Source organism: Biomphalaria glabrata, chromosome 16 (genome assembly GCF_947242115.1).
Source record: "Biomphalaria glabrata chromosome 16, xgBioGlab47.1, whole genome shotgun sequence".
Lineage (NCBI taxonomy): Eukaryota > Metazoa > Mollusca > Gastropoda > Planorbidae > Biomphalaria > Biomphalaria glabrata.
The window spans coordinates 11238914-11256407 of record NC_074726.1 but is presented as its reverse complement, the minus strand read 5'-3'; the positions used below and the strand labels follow the sequence as shown (position 1 = coordinate 11256407).

At 37.2% G+C, this 17494-nt stretch overlaps 1 protein-coding gene across 4 annotated transcripts in view; it reads right to left on the bottom strand.

The window, feature by feature from the left end:
• Positions 1-17494, bottom strand: part of LOC106078854 (potassium voltage-gated channel subfamily H member 8-like) — a 271372-nt gene that overhangs the window by 33164 nt on the left and 220714 nt on the right. For 3 of the 4 annotated variants that reach the window (XM_056014827.1, XM_056014829.1, XM_056014830.1), the window contains exons 4-8: positions 13851-13958; positions 11681-11871; positions 5538-5748; positions 2744-2901; positions 263-283 (exon numbers count right to left, since the gene is read on the bottom strand). In XM_056014827.1, coding sequence (XP_055870802.1) covers positions 263-283; positions 2744-2901; positions 5538-5748; positions 11681-11871; positions 13851-13958 — 689 coding nt within the window. The remainder of the gene's footprint in view (positions 1-262; positions 284-2743; positions 2902-5537; positions 5749-11680; positions 11872-13850; positions 13959-17494) is intronic. The other variant, XM_056014828.1, reaches the window with a different exon arrangement.

The following is a 17494-nucleotide window of genomic DNA, read 5'->3' as shown; positions in this document are numbered from 1 at the left end:
CCTAAGACATATATACATATATAGGTAGCACAGAAGTTGAAAGACTTGATATGAAACCACGTTGCTGAATATACATAAAGAAAATGGTAAACCTAAACTTGTGAATACAAATCTTTATAAACTGACACCAAACAAAAAAGTAAACAAAAATGGTCAAGCTATATTGGTGTATGTGTGTATTTGTTGTGTATAATGGTTGTAGTAGCAGGCTGTGGAAGTGAGAATCGTACCAAAAAAATAGAATATGACACAAACGTATTACCATAGAATTGTTGGAATCTTCCTTTCAGCAGGTCAAGTTGTGCAAATAATAGTATTAAAGAAAACAAAAAACAAAACAATTATATTACAGACCAAATCAAAACTGGTGGTTTAATAGATACCTATCATTATAGAAGGCCGCAACGTCACAACTTGTGGGCAATTTAGACCAATATCTTGTTGCCACGTCAAGGGTCTGTAGGACGTGGCAACGAGCTAATGGTCTAAACTGCCCACAATCTGTGACGTTGCAGGTCAGTGTTAGGGCCTTCTTTAACGAATGGTCTCGGCTGTATAGACCAATCAAATCGGTTCTGTTAGGGCACGCGAGTCAGATCATTTTGTGAGCATTTGAATCCAGAGAAACAAATAAAGGATTGTTTCTGGTGAAATTACGTTTTCTTCTCTGATAGGAGCACCATCTAAATATCGTCAACTCGTGATTTTGTTTTCTCTACTAAATTACGTTTTCTTCTCTGATAGGAGCACCATCTAAATATCGTCAACTCGTGATTTTGTTTTCTCTACTAAATTACGTTTTCTTCTCTGATAGGAGCACCATCTAAATATCGTCAACTCGTGATTTTGTTTTCTCTACTAAATTCGCTTCTTAAAAGATTCCTTACAATATAGGGCTCTTGAGAACTATACATAATGGCAAAATGGTGTTTTTTTTTCTTTTAAATAGTAGCATTTTTGTTTCTTTTCATTTCGACTATTAGCTTACAATCTCTTCGTGGGAAAATGTTTGAAGCTGGTTTGTTGCTGGGAAATCTTGTAATTACTAAATCTGGGAGAGAAGTTGAATGTCGTGGTTTCGTGAACATCATGGGTTCGATTCCCAGACTTCTATTTTTTTATTTTTCAATGACGATCTGATAGGATACGATCCTGTTCCGATTAGATTCAATCCGATTATTCCATACAGTATCCAAATTTTCTTATTCTATACTTAGGGATTTTGAATAACAAACTTAAATTTTTTTCAAAATAAGAATTTTTAGGCAAATGAAAGGGAAAACTGCTACGGGACAATATTTCTGCAATACAACTGAAAGAACAGAAATGATCGAAGGAGTTCAAGTTGATACAGAGAAAAGTATTTGCATAGATTGATTTATTTGTTGTTTTGTTAGAACATCTCATTGAATGACATACACCATATCAACACTAACAGAGTCACTAGACTAAATCTAAGGCAAGGGTTAGACCACAACCAAAGGTTCAAACATAGAAACAACATCAATCTTGGGTAACACGTAAAAGGCGTTCTCAAAATCACCTTCATAAGTTAACATCATTTGGTGACATGAATCAAGACATATGCCTATAAATAGATATGTATACTAGCAAGCCGAAAATAGTAGTATATATTGTTTGGGGTAACTTGTTATTTGAGAAGGCCTGACAACAATTATTGTTAAATTAATAACAACAAAAATCAATAATCATCATTATTAAAAAAAAAGAATTAACACAATTGTTCAAATCCTTATACATGTTGCCTAGGCCTGGAGTTCTCAGTTTGCCAGTAACATAAGTATGTATAATAGAGGCATCCTGTGATGGCCTGCTAAGCAAGCCAGATTGTTGATGATATAACTTGGGCTCAAATGACCGTACTATGGGCGGACATAAACAAAAAATCTGTGGGAAGCACATTGGCTTTACCGATCTATATAGTTAGATTATATAATTGCAAATGCACTGGGAAGCATATAGATTTATTCTTAGCGCCTCCCTGTGATGGAGTGTGTGTGTGTGTGTTTCCAAGGTGATCATTATTTGTTAGACTGTAGAATGATGCAAGATGAGCGTCTCTGTCATAATCTAAGCTAAGAACGTGAGACAACCCAAAGAAGTGAGAGTTTAAGGACGCGTTTTTGTAGCGAATACAATTTTCTCTAATTATCAGTTTATTTTAGATCTCAAGTTCCTTTTGTATGTATCGCTAATGAAAGTTAAATTAAGTTTTGTTTCAAAAAGAAGGCTGTTCAAGTCAATTCAAGTTCTACAATTAAAAATATAATACGCCTACATCGGTTTAGCTGTACTAGCAATGTGATGCTTAAACTCAACGACCGATTAAAGAACACTTATTATATCCATAAGACATATTGTAGCTGAGCAAATGTGCGGCTGGAGGACCCACGCTAACGGATATAGTACAGTTTCTTTGATTTAATCTAAAACTATTCCAGTGAAGCATTAATCCAAATACCTCAACTTTTTGATATGTTGGTAGTGACTATATAGTTAAAGGTTCCATTTATTTACCTAGTTAAATCCCAATGTTTGCCTTTTATTAAAGCAGCCTCTAGTATTAACCGAAACAATAACTTGGTACAAGTCATAGACATCACAATATTGAATCTATAGCGCATGAAAAAAAAACAACAACTGAAAAATAAAGTATTCCATTTTTCAATTTAAAAAAATCCCAATCTAAAATTGAAATAAAAAATTATAATCAGTGTACTACCGTTTCTCCACTGAATGCGTACATGACGTCAAAAGGTATTGCTGCAAGTAGGTCAAGTAGGAACCATCCCCGGATGTAATTTAAGGCAATCAGGCGGGAGTCGTAGACTACCTGGCCACTTTTGTTCAGAAATGTCGTCCGGAAGTTAAGGACAATGTCTGGAACAGAAGAGATGTGTGAGTCATTCTTATCAACTTCAACAACGATTATCAACATTTTAAATCTAGCTACTTTATATGAAACAATATATACAAAGATTATATCAACTCACTCTGTCTGTCTGTCTGCCTGTCTGTCTGTCTGCTATAAATTTTGAACGTTTTTTTTTTCTCCCATTTCACATTCCGAGAATCAAGTTGAAATTTTGCATAATTATTCATAGTCGATGACATTACACGAGACAATCCTAAAACTAATCAAAAAGGTAATCCATTGACCTCCTTCAGTCGTAGAACGACTATGGTTCATCTCGCACACTTCCTTTTGTGGCTGTGGAGCCCTATTTTGGAGAGACACTAACGTCCACAAATATCGCAGGTTAAGGTGGCTTTTGCTTCGGTGGTAGAGGAGTTGCCTATTTCTCACATTGTACGTTTTTCTTCCAGGGCTGAGGCCCATGTTCTTTCACTGTCCATAGCTTTCTAGGTCACTCTCACTCTCCATCTGATGCGGTCTAGAGCTATGTCTTCCCAATGGTTTGTATTGATGTTCACTGATTTGAGGTCCCGTTTTATTACATCTATGTAACGGAGGTGGGGGCGAACAGTTTTTCTTGAGCCAGTTGCGAGTTGTCCGTAGAGGATGACTTTCGGGATGCGTTTGACCTCCATCCTGCGAACATGTCCAAGCCTGCGTAAACGGCATTGTCTGAGGGCTGTAAAGATGCTGGGAATACCTGTTCGTGCAAGGATCTCAGTATTGCACACTTTTTCTTTCCATGTGATTTTCAAAGTCCTACGGAGACATCGCAAATGGAATGAGTTAAGTTTTCTCTCTTGCTTTGCGTAGGTGGTCCATGATTCACTACCATTCAGTAGTGTACTCATAACGCATGCCTAAGGTAATCAAGTAGTTCTAATTAATTAATTTTTGTTTTATAAGGCAGAGAAGGAACTAAACCCTGACATTTTCAGTTCAATAGCAGAAATTGGCGGTTATTTCCCTTATATTAGCTTTTTTAAAAATTGCTTTGGTTGTTATTGTTTTTTCCGAACACGAGCTAGAGTTAGTCGATGATAGTGTTACAAATGACAGTGGTAGAGGTCAACGTATGACCCCGGGAGATAACACAGCAGCGGGTGTTCTCTGGAATGTACATGAATCAACAAAGACAGGATGTGACGTGTCCTTACGTGTTATTCCAGAAGGTACTAGCAATGTTCAGTGACAGATAGAGGTCACAACGGCAAGATGACACTGCAGCCGATGTTTTCTGGAATCTACATGTATAAACAAAGACAGGATGTGACGTTTCCTCACGTGTTATTCCAGAGGATACTAGCCGTGTTTGTGCAACTATGGACAAGCGATTAGGGACTCTATATAAGCCAGAGAGTTAATGTGAAAGGCAGTCGTGAATGAGTCGCCGGTACTGTTGTCTACTGTGCGAGACACTAGAAGAGAGATGTGTACGACTCGATGCAAGTTAACTAGGGTAGAGTTAACTGGAGTGGACTACTGTCGTTAAAGTCTATACAGCGAACTACAGTGGAGCCGTTACAGTCGATACAGTCGATGTAAGACGTGTGCGGCTCTGATTCGTTAGACTTGAGTACGACTTGGTTCAGCTTTGGGAGACCTGGAGCGACACTGGGAAGTGTGTCGTTGGTCTGTTCTGTGGAATACGGCTCGATGCAAGTTGAGAAGAGATGAATAGCAACGAAGTGAAGAGATGAATTGCAACGAAGTATAGCTAACTGTAAGCTGACAGATATTGCACAGTCTTCTACGCTACATGTTACAGTGACGAATTGTTAGAGTTAATAGACAATAAAGCTATATGAAACTGAAAGTTTAGTCGTCAAGTTCTTTGCAGTGTTTTTATTTGTGTGCCTACTAATACATTTAGGCAGAAGATTCAGAAATACTTAACAATATCTAAACAAAATACAGAAATATATTCCTCGCAATCGCATACACATTGTACCCTAGGCAACAGTGAACTACTTGCTGTGTTTGAGTCATTGGGTAATGTTTTCAATTCAAATTAAGTAATAATAATAATTATTATATTCATGTCGATTGCGTGAATTATATAAAGTTTATACATGCATTGAGACTAATACACACATTGAGACGCACATACACACATTAAGATAAATAGACATAAATTCGAGATATACACACATTGAAAACACATATACTCATTTAGACACATGCACACATTGAGACATACACACACTGAGACAAATATGCACACATTGAGACACACGTACTCATTGAGACACATACACTCATTATGACATATACATTCATTGAGACATATACGCACAAATCTAGACACATCCACTAATCATAAACGTCTGTGAGTAATAACATTCCCTGACCCTGTTAAAACATTTTGTATTTATGAATGTTTGAACAAATAATGGTGTTCCAAGGAACTCCTAATTTTATTTACAAATTAATCCTCTATATGTTTCAGTCATAACACATAAGCGTACCATCCAGGTCCCCACCCCCTTTTTTTTTTCCAAATGAACTTTCAAGTCAGTACAGTAATTAAGACCTGGGGTCACGTTGTTACGTTGTTCCCCCCCCCCCTCTTTTTCACAAAAGAGATACAACAGCCTACCTATGGCGAATAAAACCTCTACGCCAGCGTCAAAGTAGACGAATCGAGCATCCCGCTTAAAGGCAGCATTGAACGGAACCATAATCGCCAGGTAGAAAGTGCACAGAAGAATCAACCAATCCCAGCCGATCTTAAATATCCCATAATGCACGATGATAAGTCCGGATTTTTTCACTTCCTGGACCTTGTATTCTGGCATCTGCGAAGCGAGCTGTAAAAATACAGTGTACAAGTGATATAAAAAAATGTTTATAAACATAACAACAAACTTTCTTGGCATGGGAAACAAAGATCGTATACAGAAAACAGTGAAATGTTTCTGTTAAAAGTACCCCTTTCAGACCTTGTGATCTATTGCACAGATGATGAAAATGTCTTCTATTTCTGTAACCTATGGTTAGCATGGGTGTCATGTGGCCAGCACAAGGATAAACCGCTTTATTTTCCCCAACTAATATCAGTCAACCATTAGAGTTGGGTGGAGTCAGGGATTTCCTTTAAATACCGAAATTAAAATAACTCCAAATCTTCAACTAGATTTGAACCCGGAACCCTACGGTTCATAAGCCAAGCGCTTTACCACTTGACCAACACGTCCCCCTTTATCATATACGTTTAAAATATTATAGCAATGTAGTCACGTGACTGTGTTCATGTCTGTGTACAGGTCAGCTTCAATATTTGTTTTTTATTTACACGTTACACTTCAGATTTGAAAGATAATAGCACCTTAGCCCAAACTTCCTGTAGGATGGTTGGTAAGAGAGGCGGGCAAGGTTCGAACCTGCGATCCTCGCGAATGTCAAACGACAGTCCAAGACGCATACCACACGATCAGGCCAGTTATTCACAAAGGCTGTGAAACTGAAGGAATCAGAAAATTTCCTTAATAAAAAAAAAATAAGTTGGTTTTTAACTTCACTCGAATATTTTTAAAGCCAAGTGACTTCCATTCGACTCTTTTAGGTTGATTGGGAAGATTGAATACATAACTTTAAAAAATGAAACCAAGGGAGAGCAATTGATGATATTAAACATAACATTGTTGATTTGTAGATATGCATTTTTTTATTATTAATAATAGAAGCTCTAAGCGATGTTTAATTGTTTGCACTTCAAATATAGTAATTACTGACATTGTGTTTATTTTATGTGTAAACTCTTAAAGCTTTTATTTTAAATGTTTTAAATGTATAATAATTACTAAAATTTAGCATATTATACTTATTAAATAAGTAGGTATGTACACGTTAAATATGCTAAACAGTAATCTCAAATAATGACTATTACCAGTGGCGTAGCAAGGCACACCCGTGGGCCGGGTTCAAGAAAATGTTGGTGCCCCCCTCCCCACATAGGACAAATATTTTGTGTGACAAAGAAATCCAGTAGTTTGTATGTATTGGTACATTTACTAAAAGACATCCCAATGCAAGTTCATGAGCACAGCCGACAGAATCATTAAATATCAAGCTTAAGTACTGTTTAGCGTAGTGAGCATAATGCGAACTAACCAGAAGGCCATTTTACTGTCCGCTCATATTGGAAAATCATCATTGCTTTGGCTGGTAAGTAATTTAAAAAAGATTGTGATACCTCATTACTTAGAGTATTAGTTCAGTCAATCCTGCAGACTTCTGGTTCTCACAAATATGAAAATTTACAAATGACTATGTGATTGCAATTTTTTGGGTAGTTTGTCATCGGAGCTCACAAAACAATTTCACAAAGTCATGATTATTTAATATATTTTTATTCTTCTTGAGTGCTTTCAACCATGATAGAGAAAAATTACACAGATTGGATCTCCTTTAGTGTTTTTGCTAAAATTGCATTGCCCAACAAGTCTATCTCTTTTTGAATCTGTGGGTCGAGGTAAGGGTTGTGTTTTTTTTTCCTTAAGAATTTATGTAAAAAAAAAGTAAAGTTCCCTTTTCAGACCTTGTGGTCTATGGGGCAGATGATGTAAAATGCTTCTGTGGCCCACGGTTAACGAGGGTGTCATGTGGCCAGCACAACGACCAACCGCCTTTACTTTTCCCCAACTAATGTCAGGCACCTATTAGAGCTGGTGGACTCAGAGGCGCCCTAAAGATCCCGATAGTACAAATCCCAGTCTTCACCAGGATTCGAACCCGGAACCTCGAGTTGCATGTACTTAGGACACGATTAGGAATTCGGCAATACGATGGCATAATACTAAAAGGATAACTTTCGGTTTATTGACAATACCGTGACAATTAAAAGAAGTACAGCATTTGGGGTGCAAAGGTAAACGCCGCATACTTTTGGCGGCTTTAGAGAGAAACAAGGTTTTACTTTACGGGCTTAGCTATTTAGCTGATATGACATACGACTGTCCCATTGATTCCTTATTAAGGTATTATTCGAGCATTTTTGCATTGTTGGTCTTTCGTCTGTGTTGTTTGGTGACTTGAGTATTACCTCCATTATCTACACGAGACACAACGCGGGGGTATTATGTATATATAACGTCAGCACTGGACTAAAACTTTTAGTGAGAAAAATGGTGAACCCAAAATGAGCCAAATAAAGGACAATCCTGACTGGGGCGAAAGCCATTGTCTATCAGATACAACCTCGCATAGCAACAACGCAGGATCAGGCAAACAAACTACTCGATCAGTTAGTTAAAAATTTAAAAAAAAAAACTGTTTCGTCAGCCACGTGCTCTGCGACCCACCGTCAGTGACCCAACCAGTTTCCGCCCCCCCCCCACCAACTTGTGACTGCCGCCGCTACTGACATATTTAACAGAACCACTGAAACCTATTCGTTTGTTTTCTCTCCAACAACCTTGTAGGTTGTAGATAAATCTAAAGATGTTTTACAAGTTTCTCTATTCAGATGAAAGGAAGCATACATCCAAAGATTATATTAAGTCCCCCTGTCTGTCTGTCTGTCTGATAAAATGTGACTCGTTATTTCTCCCACTTCCCATTCTGATAACATTGTCTGTAACAAACATAAATCAAACATAAAAGTATCCTATTTATTATTTATTTAGTGTTCATTAATTAATTTTGTTTGAAATAGAAAAGGGAAGGGATTTAGAGAAATGAAAAAATCTTTACAGTATGGAGTGATACATCTATAAATATGCAGTTCTTTCCATTTTATAATTTTTTTTATTATTTTTTTTTTTGCTACAGCCAAATATATTACGTAACAGTGAAGAAGAGAACGAGTCTAAACACTTCGACATAAGACACATCCTTACAAACCACACCCAAGAAATATTGCTAAGGTCACTGAGCTAAAGTATTAGTCTTCTAAATTGATAATATTAAGCATGTATCCCTTTATGACAGTAGAAGTTTAGCTAGGGGAATTCTTCTCAGCTCTAATAGCTACATTTTAGTTTCCCAGCTAGCCAACTCTGACCATTGTAGGCCCTTGACCGACCGCAGAAACTATAACAACACTGTTCAAGTCACAATGCCCCTAAGAGAAGATAAGTAAATGTAAACATCTATGATGTCAATGCCATCTGTTTCTATGGCCGACGGTTGACGTTGTTATCGTGTGGCCAGCACAACGACCAACCGCCCTTTACCTTTCTACAAATAACGTCATTAGATCTGGGTGGGATCAGAGACGCCCTAAAGATCCCGAAATCCAAAATCCCCTCGGTTCGGAAGCCAAGCTTTGAACCACTACCACCTCGTACACAAACAGTAGATAATTTAATTTTTTTATTTAATTGGATAAATGTCATATCATAGCTTATAGCAATGTTTCCCAGAATTTCTCAATAACGGACCTCTTAACTCATTCTGACTATAGAATGGAACACTTTGCTTATTTTTTTTTGGGGGGGGGGGGGGGGGAGATAAATTCACGTAATTTCTTACTACGATTTTCCCAACAATTCGTGGAACACCTATACAGGCCTCGCGAAACACTAGGGTTCCGCGGAACACAGTTTGAGAAACACTGGCTTTTAGTATTAATAATTATAATAATAAATAATTTCAGAACCTTCTCGATGCATTCATCAAAACCCTATATACAAAATAAAACGTACACGACGCTGAAATAGAGATCTTATATTACTTATTAAATAGAGATCTTATATTACTTATTAAATAGAGATCTTATATTACTGGTCTAGAATTGAGTCTAAAAATGTCAGCTTGACAATTTAAACAAAAAAAAAAAGTTTCCGAAAACTTACACCTTTCGGGAAAAACGTTTCATCCCTAGAACCTTGGCTCCATGTTTTGTAGTCTATCCAGCGGCCACACAGATTGGATGAAACTGTCACCACTGAGAAGTTGCCACAACACAAGATGTATTGCTCGAACTATTTACAATTAGATCTGGACGATTGCGAAAGATAAAGACCTGCGTTAACCGCAGCACGAGCTGCAGACATATTTCTTTTCGGCTAAAATTAGAATTTTAGATTTCAATGGGGGGAAAACATACATTTGGAATCGGGCGGACCTCTTGAAGAAACCAACCCTCTCCTACCACTAACTTAAACACACATGCCCCCTTCACTACGCATAGTACCTCATAGCACGCACACATACACTGGAAACAGGTAAAAAGGAGGAAGAGGTGGGTAGGGAAGATGGGGTGAGTGGTTCCAAAAAAAAAAAGTTTTATTCGTTTTTTCTCTCTCTCTCTCGGTTGATGTTGAGTATCATTGAGTTATCTGCTATCACAACCACGAGACATCAAAACTCCAGTTCCGATGTATAGACAGCAGAAGGAAGTTAATGAATGAAGGAGTCTGTGCTGGGCTGGATGCGGGAAGATAAGATTGAGAGGTGTGCTGACTACAGGAAGAGAGAGAGGGGGGGGGGAGCTTTTTGGAAGAACGTGACGTAGCTTGAGTGGAATATGACGTCAGTTGTGTACCTTGAAGAGGAAACAGTAAAATTTAACTAAGTAATGTGAAAGTCTATTCAATTTTATTATAGAGCTGCAATTGTATACACCAAAGTATAAGGAGATGCGGTGGCTGATTGGTAAAGCGCTCGGTTTCCGAGCTGATTGCTCCCGTGTTCGAATCTTGCTGAAGACTAGGATTTTTAATTTCGGTATTTCCAGGTCGTCTCTGGGTCCACCCAGATCTAATAAGTAACTGACAATAGCTAAGTAAAAGTAGAGGCGGCTTGTCGTTGTGATGGCCACATGACACCCTTGCTAACAGAAAAAGGGCAATAGAACATTGAAGGAGTAAGGGAGTTAGCGGACCTACTAGCAGCTTAATACGCCTCTGGAAGTGTGGAGTGTGCAATGGCACAGAATGCAGTCGACGTATATGATGGATTAAATGAAGGGGTTTGTATAAATAGAGAACAGGATAACAAAAAGAGTATATGTTTTCACAAAACTCGTATTAGGCCACGTGGGTCCACTGTGTGTTAAAAAATTTCAGTTAAAAGCGAAGTTTTGATATTTTTAAACAAGAACAACATAAAATTAATAAACATATATTATTTTGTTTTTATTGTTTTTTTTTTTTTGTTGTTGTTGTTTTTTTTTGGCGGATATATATGCCAAAAATGACCTACTACAAAAGTAAAATGGTATTTTTAAATGCAAAAGCGATTTGCATACTTACTTTAAATTACAAATTCGTTCACTATTTATTCGTTGGCTATCAACAAGCCAGTGGCATAGAGTTAAACTATCGTAGTTGTCCAACACTTAACGAGAGTGTAAACACAACTAAGATCCTCTCTAATTTATCCTTATCCTTATTAGGTTCTAACTAAACCAGGAGGGTCCCAGGGACTTCATAATCTCCAACCACCAGGATTCAAAGAAGAGGTTAATTTACCCATGTTGCATCTGCTATATTTGAGGCATGATTTTAACATCTAAATCGTCTGTAGTTCATATAAAAGAGAATATTAATTTTTTGAGTGAAAAAAAATGTGGCATTGGCAGACGGTATTTTTTTTTCATTTTAAATTTTTTAAGTTAACCTTGACCTGCAATTTTATCCAGAGAATTGACTAAGGCTTGCCTCCTCTAAAGGAAAGCCTCAATCTTGACATGCCTTGAGATTCACTGCAATAAACGAAGGTCCTATTTGACCTTGACATGGCTTGTTGCATGACACGTCGCCTTGACCTTATCATCCCAAAGAGCAAGGCACTTACCCTGTTGAGCTGCTGCAGCTTACTCTTGGCCTTGTTGTGCTTGTTCAGCTGTCCGCTGATGTGGTACAGCACCGCTCGGCTCCTGCGGCGTCCGTAGTCGTAGTTCTCTGGCATGCCCTCGTCCTCGTTCTCGTTGTCCTCGTCTGAAGAGCCGTCGCTGTTGCTCTTCCCGGACAGAGAGTCTGGCTCCTCTGCCGAACATAAGGGAGACCATCAGATTAAGTACGAAAAGGTTAAATAAACATTTACATAAGAATAACAATGGTGAGAATTAATAAAAGCAAAGTTATATGTGTCATAACATATATTTGTACAAAGCTTTCATCAACTATCTCTCGCTGTCTGTCAGTCTGTCTGTCTGGTAAAAAGTTTGTACACGTTTTTTCTTCCACACCCAATCTCGAATTAAGCTGAAATTTTGCACAATCATTTCTTTTATCTGACAACACAAGAATCAATAAAAACATTTCCATATATATTGATTAGTTAATAAACTACTGGTAACTAATTATTTAGTTTGGTATTTTAAACAAGGGAAAGAAATCGAACTTGACAGATGTGGTATAAGTTGAATTAGTCCCCTTGAAGATTCTTGAGCCCAGGGTGAAACTTTTTTTTAATGCATTTAAAAAGCGATCATGTAAACATTAACCAGATTATTCAGCTTTTTTTTAATACAACGATACTGTTGAGTCAACAAAGGGAATTCTCTCCCAAACCGGGCAAAAAAAAAAAAAAAAAGAGAGACTTAAGCCAAATTTAATATAAAGATGATTCTTTTGTTTTTTTAAATTATAAAAGTGAAATCATGGTTTTCACTATTTAGCCAAAAATTTACTATCTTACATAAAATGTAGAATTTCTAGGAAAATTGTTAAGGCCGTTTTCGAAATACCCGTTGTTAAGGAGTGTGTGCGTTTGTTTTTATGGTAACGGTCGGAAGAGGTTAGCGATTGGTTGTGAATAACATGGGTGGCATTGTCGTCATTTGGTCTTTGTTAGGAAAACGAATCCAGATGGTGAGACTGTAAGATTTCGTTATTGTAGTGAGTTGGATTTTGTTTAAAGATATTATTACTTGAGTCTACTACATTTATCTCATTTTATAGCTAGTGGATATTGTCTACATTATAGATAAAGTTATATTTAGTTTTGTTCACAAGGAAGTTATTAAAGTTGTTCACATTTATTAGTAAAGATATATTACGCCTATAGTTATTATGTCAAACTCGCTACCGCATAATTAACCTGACCTAATATTCCAGACTGTTTATATATATTTTTTTTTTTTTTTTTTTTAAAGCTGAATTTAAGGGACGCAACCAACTAAATAGTTTTGGTAAATCTTTCTTCCCAATTCAGTCCCTTGCTTTGGTTTTTACAAATTCCAGGTATTTTAAAACTCTGGGAAAGTAAAAACGGTGGTTAAAAAAATATACATCTAGATCTTCCTTAAAATAGTCATTTTATTTTGCAATGCTAAGAAAACAAATTATGTATTGAATGTGCTGATCCTCCAATTAATGAATAATCATTAGTTATTAGAATACTGTAATCATGATTACATTAGGACCATTTAGCAGTGTGCACTGTACATTGAACTCTACCTGTATAAAAAGAAACACTGCTTATAAAATGTTGTTTAATAATTCTCTTAGACTCATATGTATAATAAATCCATTCTTTCCTCTCAACGCCTAACAATTGTATGAGGACATTGCCTCTCTTGTAATATAGTCTTCCTAATTGTACTGTTAATAATTAGTTCTTTTTGGTGTATCTTAAGGGGAAAAAAAAGCACTAATTTTTATTTTTATTTTAGAAAAGAACAAATGTAGCCGTTGCATGTAAACTTTGTAACATGTAAAATACCTTAGTATTAGATTTTCAATATCTTTTCTATTTTCTACGATCTAAACAGGATGAACGGACGGACAAACGTACTGACAAGACGGACCACACTAAACTCATAGCTCTTAATAAACATGACCTAATATATCAGACTGCTTATATATATATATATATAATTAGGGTTGAACCCTAACGTTAACCATAACACATATGAGTCTTAAATAATTGTTTCACTTTTTGGGGGCGCTAAAAATTAGGGGATAAGGATCGAGATAGCAGGGATGAAAGAGATCTATGAACCAAACTAAAGTGTACTCACTCTTCTCTTTGTCCTTTGTGATGTCCTTGTGGGAGACAAGAAACAGGACCACGTCCCTTTTCTCATTTTTGATGGGGACAATGTCCAGCAGACACCAGAAGGGAGTTCCTGAAACAACACGGACATTTGAATAGCATTAAGAGACAAGTTATATTTACGAGTCGTAGAGTTTCGTCTCAATTTTTTTGAGATCCCCTGTACCTTTCGTCTGACAATCGTCGTAGTTACAACGAGAAACAGACCGTGGCCGGCACAATTGTTGTGATGTTGTGGTCTACGGGTACTCATGTTGAGATGGGGGGAAGGTGGAGTGTGCATGCTTTAATTAAGAGAGGGGAGAGGGAGGGAGAGTGAGAGAAAGAGGGAGATAGAAAGAGAGAGAGAGGGAGAGAGAGAGGGAGAGAGAGAGTGAGAGAGAGGGAGAGAGAGGGAGAGAGAGGAAGAGAGAGAGAGAGAGGAGGAGAGAGAGTGGGAGAGAGAGGAAGAGAGAGAGAGAGGGGGAGAGAGAGGGACAGAGAGGGGGAGAGAGAGAGAGGGAGGGAGAGAGGGGGAGAGAGGGAGAGAGAGGGAGAGAGGGAGTGAGAGAGAGAGGGAGAGAGAGGGAGAGAGAGAGAGGGAGAGAAAGTGAGAAAGTGAGAGAGAGAGAGAGAGAGGGGGAGAGAGAGAGAGAGAGGGGAGAAAGAGAGAGAGAGATAGAGCTTTGACTACAGAAAAAGAATGTTAGATGTATGACTGTTTATCTGTTTGATTGATGTGATTGGATGTCCTATTTAACCCAACATAATGACCAGGAATGGACTTCATATTACATACAATATATTCTATGATTCTGTGAACGACATGTTTCTGTTGTTGATGGAGTTAGCATGTGAGAGCAATGGACCTCAACGCATAGAAGATAGCACCCTGTGGGCAAGTGACTGGTCTGCAGTTTGTAAGTCAACCTGCCTGCGATCTAGACACGACATCACAAACATTTCATATACAGGAGCTTTTTTTTTGTGTGGCAAAATCATTATTGTTTACAACGCATATATCATTTTACTCAGTCTGGTAAACATTTGAACACATTACTTCACCCGTACCTATTCTTGGACCAAGTTGAAATTTTGCACAATTATTCATTGGCGAAAACAAAACATGAATCAATTCATTTTAATGCAATCTTCCAAAAATCTCACAAGTACACAGCTAGATAGGAGAAGTCATGGAAAAAATGAAAAAAATTTTAGATATCGTGAATTTTATTCAAATTTGTATCTGGCACGGTATCCCAGAGAGTATCTACAATAATTTCCAGGATGATATCAGAGAGCTTATCCAACACTAGTCGACACGCGGCGTAGCATACACCGCCATGGCGATGGTGCGGGCGGGAGAGGACTTGGTTGGGTGACGTAGAGAACTATATTTACATAGATGCTATTTAATTGGAAATGCAGGAGGATATCCAAATGACATCAGGAAGGCTATTCATTATTTCATTATCCGGAGGGTATGTACATTGTTTTTAAGGAGGATGGTGGACATAAAGAATTATATCCATATCAATTGTGATATCGAAAAATGATATCCAGTATTAAAAATGGCTCTATCTTATTGCATAGCAGAGGATAGGGTATATTGTAGAATCGATAGGAGATAGATAATTGTTACAATGTGATTGTGTGTATTATACGTCTTAGTAGTCTCTGAAGTAAAATCTAATTGTTCAATTGGCCCTGGGAGCAATGGGCCCCTTAGCGCCACGGTTGTTAAGATACTCACTCTCAATAAAGGTAACCCAGCAAGAGCTGCTAACATTCGGGTATTTGTTTCCGTAAAATGTATTAGTTACAAACTAGGGCTGTAAGTGTCGGATGTACGAGGATGTACCTATGCCATTCGTAACATTTTCTTACCTTCCTCAACTATGTAACTATTCAATGGTCTTGGCTTTAAAAGATGATAAAAAAAAAAAAATTTTTAATTTTGGTAGATTGACATATGTAATGGAATGTTCCCTTGAAAAAAATATTTCAATACTATTCCTGGTGTATGGCTATTTAAAAGACATTAAAGCGTATGAATGGAAGAAGAAGATGGTCAGATGCGGCGCTACCTAAACTATGTTATATTGCACACATTCTAGTGTGGTCCTACTTTATTTATCACATGTTTTAATATTATTACAAATCACTAAATGCTCTTAAAAAACAACTTTCGATAGAGACTTCCAACTGAGTTCGATTCGATTGAATATATATATATATATATATATATATATATATATATATATATATATATATATATATATATATATATTATGTATATATGAGTGTATATATATACTTTTGTTCACTACAACAGTTTGTTATATAGTCATAACATAGGATTGTTTTTTTTTTGTTGTTGTTTTGTTGTTGTTTTTTTTTTAACATGTTACCGTCATTCTTGATAAAACCACATTTTAACCTTAACCAGGATTCAAACTCGACAATATAGAGTTACGAGATTAGAACACTACTCCTAGGTCACTTAGGCTGAGCATTCATTAGTCAGGCACTACAGGATTGAAACTGAAGCTCTATAGGAAACAAACACTTTAAAAGCAATAGCAACGGGCAAGCTACAAGGGGAGACAACTACAGACTTGTCATGTGTCCACTCGTGCTGAATTATCTCCCATCTAGGGCTCAGACAACGTCCAGCTCTCCCCCAATCTACCCATATCTGTGCCAGTAGAGGACACCTTGTACGTATGTGTCCGTCCTATCTAGCACTGGCCAGTGACAGGAACTCAGGGCTTTCCTCGGGATGGTCCTGGTATATCCGCACCGAAATCCCGCTATTGACAATTTAAACCCCTTCCTGGCAATCCACAGACAAGAAAAGGGGAGATGATAAAGAAAACACTTCGTCTCGCCCACAGATTCATTTTAGACATTTTCTCGATAACTTCCCCTAATTTAGAAAACCTAAAAGCAATATTTATGTATCTTTAGTAAAACTGCGCGGGTGCAATTGCTTAGATGTAGATAAAGTTTTTTTGTTTTTTTTAACAATGAAACATATAACCCAAAAGATCAGGCTAAAATATTAAAACTACACATCTTCTTTCCATTTAACAAGATAATATAACCTTCACCTCTCATTTAGCCTGTTGGATCATTGGGGCACCACACACGATTTTTTTACCGTCATACTACATTCCTCTCTGTCTTTTGCCGTGGGCTGAATCTCTTTCAAAGGCAGGCCCGTCCATTCGTATGTGTTGCTTTCCCAACGCTTTCTTGTTTGCCATTTCTTCGTCTTTATCCTGGTACAGAAGGAGAGTTCCAGCTAGCCTCAATGACATTGTGATATGACAATGGAATTTTAGTTTGCGGTTTTTTTTTTTTTTTTTTGACAGTAGTTAGCAGATCATCGATCCGAGATCGAATGTGGAAGAAAAAACGTGCACTACTATTTGACCAGACAGACATGTTCCACCTCTGTAGCCCCTACATGGACCAGAAAATGTCTTGAACTAAGTTAATGTCCTCATTAAACTAAAGTAGACGACTGACCTAGATTTAGTCCAGATGTACTCCACAGTTATGTAGTGTATTTTTTTTTTACAATGATACTAAATTATTAAAACGTAAAACTTTAAAAAAAAAATT